We start from the raw sequence: 7,476 nt of genomic DNA on the forward strand, positions 1-7,476 counted from the left end.
TAACAGGGTTTGATCGATTAAGCACTCAGTCAGATACCTGTGAAGTAACATTTCTTTCAGCAGTACAGGATTTTTCTTTTTAAGTGTATAATTACAAGGGTTGGCTATTTTTATCATCTCCGGGGAAATTGGAAGCAGACTTGGAGAGATGGAGGGAAGGGAATACATATGTGGGTGGGGAGTGGGAAATAATATGTGAGAATGTGATGACAACTCAGTCATATGGTGTTAATTAGTTTTATGAAGCCATATGTTCCTAGATATCAGACAACTCTTTTAGCAACCAGGACTTATTTGCATCAAAAGGGTAACACATGCAGCAATTATAACCTCAATGATCGCTCTCTGAATCTTCTTTGTTTCCTCTCCTCAGAAGTCTAAGATTAGCAGCAATGGTGCGGCCCACCAAATATGAAGGGGCTCAATTTCCTCTCAGTGTAAACACAAGCTGGTAGCCCCCATTAGCATGGCAGCTGTGCGATGCTTGATAGATGTTAATATTGTCACCATTCCCTTTTTGCTCTTTGGAGGTGTGCCCTAGCCTCTGGGAGGGGAAAAGGCCTGGACTTCCAATCACCATCTCAATGAGGCCACTGCACTAATATATTGCATCAAATCACAGTCTATTAAATTCAGCTGACAGGACTCGATGAGACATTCACGGAGCAAGCTCATGCATTGTACATCTCATGAATTGTGAGAATCGATGTCAGATTATTTTTCATCTCAGCCATAAGGAGAAAATAAAGGGAGACCTATGGAAAAATATGATTTTGATATGATGGAACCCTCCGCTTCAGCTGCTTCAGGCCACCAGCTGCTGGTGTCATTTTGATCTATACTCAGTAATATAAGCTTAGTAATCACTATGACAGGGTGATATTATGTGATCTATTGTATCTTAAAGGGAGCAGGTATATTACAAGCATATGACAAAATGACAGAAGCAGGCTGTCCAGAGGCTAGTGAGCCCTGTACTCTCAGTACAACAGATTCATTGCTTCGTCTTTCATGTTACTTTCATCAACCGCTAAACTATCCTGCCAAGACTAATGCTCATTTAAACATAACACAGGCAGCTGACTGAGTCCATTCTAAGAACAGGTGCTATTCATCTTCCTCCACAGAGGGTGAAATTAGCTGAATGTGCATACTTTTAAATATACGTGTTTTTGTGACTTTGCAGATGCCTTCGTTGGGGGAGTGATCGGGTTGCTGTTTGCATACATCTGCTACCGCCAGCACTACCCACCCTTTCTGCACACAGACGGCCACCTGCCTTATGCCAGTCTGGCTGCTGCCACCCACACGCCCGTGCAGCCTCTGGACGACCCGCAGCCGACCGACAATGCCACCACCCTTCCCCTGGAGGGTTTAACTGAAGGGCCAGTATGACTAGTGGCCACCACCGAGACTTCCCTCAACACCCTCACCAAGCCGCTGAGCCCGCCTCCTATTCCCAGTGACTGACGGGCTCTTGTATACATTCCAGTGGACGGCAAAGCCCTTCACCCACCTCCATACTGTCAGACCCCCGTCTCGGTGACACCTACACCTTTTTGTGTTTGTATTTTTTTTTTTGGATCCAGTTTGCTGTTCAGCAGCCATCAAAGCCTATATTTAGATGCGATGTTGAAGAGGAACCTACAAATATGGGACATCACCACTGAGAGGAACGATTGAAACACGTGCTGGAAATCCTGCAGAAATGTCCTGGAAAGCTGTGAAGGAAAACATAAATACTTGTAGATTTACTGGAACTTTTCTTGACAACAAACATGGCTGGCAGATTGTTATATGATGGGCTGAGTTTATTTGTTCAGCTGTTTGAGGGATTTGGACAGACATATGCAGAGATCTTAAGAAATCCAATGAAATGTGATAGCACTGAAACCATGACATCAAAAACATTTAGGAATATGGTATGTTAGATCCAATACATACAATAAATAAAGCTTTTGACATTTGTTGGGTTTCAGGAGGAAATAGTCTAGATTCAGAACTCCCTTATTTCTCTGTTGTTCATGGCAATGTAATGAAGAATACAGGACACCTTCTTGGGTAAACACTGATCAACATCAAAACAGTTTTACTTTTTCTTTCACCGAACCTCTTCTATTTGCTACTCTCCTCTGATTGCTCTATCTCTCCACATTATCTTCAGATCTCCACTGTCGCCTCCATCCTCCTCACTGTCTGTGTGTCCAGTGCTACTCTTCACAAGCCCTGCATTATACCTGTGCTACCCAGAAGTTGCGAAAGGGTACGGACCATCATTAACATAATAAATAACATGCAGGGGAAGATAGCATAGAACAGGGGTGGCCAACCCTGGTCCTCGAGAGCCGCAGTCCTGCATGTTTTAGATGTTTCCCTGCTCAAACACACCTGTTGTCATGATGAGGCTCTGCAGAAAGCTTGACAAGGAGCCACTAATTGCTGTCAGCTGTATTGATGTGAGGAGACATCTAAAACGTGCAGGACTGCGGCTCTCGAGGACCAGGGTTGGCCACCCCTGGCATAGAACAAGTGTGTCCCAACAGGTGCAAACTCCAATCTGATCCTGCATTAATCCTTATTAAGCAAAGTCAGCCACTACTACTTATGAGGACATTAGGAATATAGGCAGTGCCCTGCGGACTGCTCAAGCATTGCAAATGGCCTTTCAGCCAAACTGTAGCCCTACAAATAGACAATCTAGAATTCAGCAAGCGACAGATTGAAACAGAGGACTGTGATTTTGATCTATTATTCATTCATTTAACTTCCATTATTTATTGACATAGGGAAGTCCGTTGAAACAAAGCAGACACCAAAGACTTGTAGCTCGATTGTATTCACCCTGTTGGCTGTCTTAGCAGAGATGACAGATTACTGGTTCCCTATCATCATCCAAGTAATTTGTAGCCTTTTAGTTAAGTTTTGTTGGACATTACATATCCTAGTGCTGCCTTGGTCAGCATTTTATTTTTAATGGGACTTTAATGGGAAGCAACAATCTCAGTGTTTCTCTAACACCACAAGCTGCACAAGTAGGCTTGCATTTGTACTGCAAGGAGAGTGAAACAAGCTGTAAGTCAAGTGTAGTTTTAATTGGAATTTATCACCTTGCAGGATGTTAATGATGCATGTTTTTTTCCCCTTTGGTTTTCTCTACTGTTTGGTAAAAATCATCAGCTGCACCCATAGTTGGTGGTTGATTTCATTCTGGACACAGTTTATCATGGCACAATTATTTTTAACGTCACCCATCAAAGAAAGAAGAGAAAGTTAAATCAGCCACAGTTTGGCATCATTGCATTCCATTGGCAGCTTCTTCAAACTCTGTGTGCGTGCTCGCGTACATGCATTTGGCAAGTCTTAACCCACAGCAATGCAATACAAAACAAATCTCTTCAGAGCTGGATGTTTTAACAGACAGAGGAAGGCATTCGACACTGTGATGGGACTTGATGGGACTCTGAGAAACAACACTCACAGTGGAGCCTTTTTGTGAGTCCTTAAAATCTTTCTCTGCAGACCTGGAGATCTTTATCTTTATGATTCTGGACACTCAAGGCACATTTCATTGATAAGATGATTGTGACACGGACACTTTAGAGTCTATACACCTGTGTTATCCGTTGGGGTTTTTTCAGAAGGCAGACAGGTTTCTGCAATTTCTCAGAAACCATTTGGTGCTATAGATACTTTTGTAGCTGTTGGTGTTGCTTATTTCAATCGGTGGATTTAAAAACAAAGTTCAGTCATTTTCCACAGAGAAGGAAACCACACATTCTCTATCCCTTCAATAAATCAGACACTGAAGGGCAAGTGGTGTATGCTGTTCTTGGCTATTTTTTCCTCTCTCATCTCACCTTCACATGGACATAAGGGAGAAAAGTGATTAAAATATCCAACGCGTGAAAAAAAAATCAGTTATTATGAATAGATGTCTGAAGAAGAAAAAAAGAGTGCAAGACTAGAGAATCTTTGTTCATGGCATGCCAGTTCTATGAGAAAAGGCTGTTTTCTATCATTAAGCATGTTGGGCCTTGAGAACACTTTGAGATGTGTTTTGCTGTTTGTATGATTTATGTACAATAAAGGACTGCAGCTTTGTGAATCTTGTCAATGAAGAAAACAAAGGAACTTGTGTTTTCAGTATCACTGGAGCCTATGTTTGCTCAGGTGGTGAGCTGGATTAAATACACCACTGAAGATAAATCAAACTGAGGATATTCATCCTTGAGTTATTCAGTCAAAGACATCCAATCTACACTTCAATTCTTTTTTTTCAACCTGTTTATACTTTGAAAAAACAATTTCCGGGTTGCACAAGTACAAATACAGAGTGATCTGGATGTGTGTGTGTGTGTGTGTGTGTGTGTGTGTGTGTGGGTGCGTGAATGTAACTCTGCTTAAAGTGTGTGTTCTGCTTTTTGCTGTTGGCTGTGTTGCTCTCCCATATAATTGAACTATTATGTGTGTGTGATGCTCTCTTGTTTAAGAGTTTTCAATAAATGTGTGTATGGTTAAGACTGCCTTTTGCTTTTCATCCTACTTGTTAGTGTCGCCTACTGTACTGTGAGGGACCCGCTGAATGATCTTCTGTGCTGAAATGTAGGAAAATCTCAGATGAAGGCAGTTTTAACCACCTTAAAAAATGTGTAAAAGAAATAAATGTAAGATTTGTGCAAATACACAGCTGTAAGTTATATCAGTCAAACTCAGTGTTTGGTCTGCCAGCTTTGTTATAGATTGTGGTCTGTTTCAACCTGCCGCTGCATTACTTCTCCATTGCTTAGCTTGACAAATAGCTTGTATTTCAAAATTACAGCTCTGTCTGAACATCAGTTTCATTTACACCAGCCTTTAAATGTGCATTGATTTCAAATGACCAGCTAATGTGTTTTTGGCTATTGAGCAAAGGTTATAATGAACTGAACACCCACGGTCGCCTTCGATTGTGGATAGTATGAAACATTGCTTTTCAAAAGAGCAAATAATACAGTTTGAAAAATACTTTGAAGGGCGAAAATTGAATCACTCACTGTTTTCAGAGATGCTTTAAACCCCCACAGTCTCGTCATTTGTAAAAAAAATTATTCCCTCCGAATAATGGGACAAATACATCAGGGATCAATGAGATAGCTCCTGCCAGACATCTGCCCTCACCAAATGCACCGATGAGCTGCTGCACAGCTTCTTTCTCTAAAGCTTATTAAAGTGTGATGACATTTGTAAAGAACACAAGGCCTTGAGTCTGGTGAAGGCGAGAGAAAGAATGGCAGAAAAGAAATGTACACTTGGATAAAACCTTAAAGTGCTTTGTGGCGTCTGGCAACTGTGCATCAAACCAAGAGAGCTTATTCCTCACTCATCTACCGAGTGAAGAAATGAGCTTTCTTCAACCTCAATGACTGATTAAATCACTTTGTATTGCTCTAAATATCTAACGCATTTAATAAAAAGAATGATATACTGAAAGTCAAAAATCTTATCTTTCACAGTGTCTGTGGCTGTTAGGCTCGGAAAATATAGGGTTTTTTTCAAGGCACATTACAAATTTGTAAAACACCCACACAACAGCAATTACACAGCATGCCTTGTGTTGCTTACAAGCAACTGTCACATTGAAACTTCTTTGACACAAGAAGCTATCTGATCTGAGATTATATGTGTAACAGCTGATGCAGTTCTTACCATTGCAGAAGATAACATATTGAAAACAGTAGCTAAGCCGAGATGGTCTCCTATCAGTGTGAGGATGATTAGTTTGCTCAGTTAAAGGTGTATACTGTATGTCATCCCTCAATTTGTCACAATACCCATATTGTTTTCCTGTGAAGGGCAGTTGTAGATGAGCAGCACCATTACAGCAGTCAAATCAACCTGGATCTAATGCATCAATAGTCAGTGGGGATCTAATATCACTTAACATTGCAATACCCTTCAAGAGGCTGTGCACGGCACTCCATCACCCTCTGTGTGGTCAGAGGGGGATTAAAATGGAAGGCTGTCACAACTTGGGTTCACGTTATCAGAAAAAGGAGATCATTAACTTGGTAATTAGATTTCATGAATGTTTGATAAGACATTGAACAGTGGTAGATGTCAGGCCAGTTTTCTCTGCTGAGACTTTAACCAAAGATTTTATTCGATATCCCTACGCTTGTTTCGCAATGCAGTTTTAAAAAGGCTGCAGTTAGACTGAAAATAATGAATTCATAAAATGTAGTTGTCTGTCTAATATATATGAGAAACTCATCACGGAGAGTGGCATTTATCAGATATCTGCTTCCGAATAAAATGTCCCACTATATAAACATCTGATCGATTGTAAAAGTCCAGGACTGCAGAGGGCACTTTATCACACTAAACTCAATATCGTCTTCACACCCTGCAAATGGTAGAACACAGTAAATGTGTTAAAGCCAATACCAGTATCATGCGAAAACCTGAAGCTTCCATTGCACATACAGTAATATCTGACGGGATGATCAACATCTTGGCCGGGCATTTCTATAATGTGTAACGCAACGAAAGGTACACTGAAAACAGCTTGATCATCATTTATATAGGCTCTGCAATCTCTACAATTCAAAACTATCAGGTCATGAATATTTTCAGTAATATTCTTCTGTGTTTCCAGTAGGAAACACTGCTTTTTTTTTACAGACTTATATCTACAATGTATAATGGAAACCAACAATAAGTGTGAATTATATAGCAACTTTGAGAAACAACAAAACACCTCCCAGCAGGATTTCTGGCATTTGTGGAGCTTTTACAGTACTACAAGGTTGCTTGGTACAGTTCTATGTTTTTTTTCCTTCCTCTCCAATATGAGTTGTTTGCAGTTCATTTTATACGAACATCGCTGTGAAATGTGTCAATTGTTCAAATCGTGGTGATGATGGTTGATCATTGCAAGGACAACCTCAGCTATCGTAGTTTTCCTGTGCCTGAACTGGTGGCTGTAAATCAACATAAGTACTTCATTTTGGGACATTATATCGGATCGTATTGAATACTTCCCATAAACGAACATGGTTCCAAACAAAACAATCAGGAAGAAATGTTTATGAGTCAATTTTGGTAAAGTGCAACACTGAAAAAAGAAAAAAAAAGAAAAGAAAAAGAAAACGCACAGTGAAACAAATAAAAAAAATGTAATCATAAAATGTAGCAGAGCATTGGAGCCAATCCTAGTTGACAATGAGCAAAGGCAGACTACACCCAAGGACAGGTCACACAGTTCATCACAGAACAAACAGATAGACAAGCACACACACTCACATTCACACCAAACAGCAATTTGGAGTCACACCTTCACCTTGAATTCATTGAAACTTGAGTTCTCACACAGACAGGATTCTCTCTCTGACCATCTTGCCAAGGAACTCCAGATGAACTCTGGATATTCTTGCTATGAGGCAAGAGTTCTAACCACTACACCAACACGGAGACCATAAAATGTACCCTGCACTCAAT

At 40.5% G+C, this 7,476-nt stretch overlaps 1 protein-coding gene across 1 annotated transcript in view; it reads left to right on the forward strand.

Moving 5' to 3' along the window:
* Positions 1 to 1,395, forward strand: part of plpp4 (phospholipid phosphatase 4) — a gene marked incomplete at both ends in the record, with an annotated part of 59,290 nt that extends 57,895 nt beyond the window's left edge. The window contains one exon of the mRNA XM_080507839.1: positions 1,187 to 1,395. Within this exon, the coding sequence (XP_080363965.1) occupies positions 1,187 to 1,395 (209 nt within the window). The remainder of the gene's footprint in view (positions 1 to 1,186) is intronic.
* Between the last annotated feature and the right edge of the window lie 6,081 nt (positions 1,396 to 7,476).

The sequence above is a fragment of the Blennius ocellaris genome (assembly GCF_963422515.1).
Source record: "Blennius ocellaris genome assembly, chromosome: 13".
NCBI classification, from domain to species: domain Eukaryota; kingdom Metazoa; phylum Chordata; class Actinopteri; order Blenniiformes; family Blenniidae; genus Blennius; species Blennius ocellaris.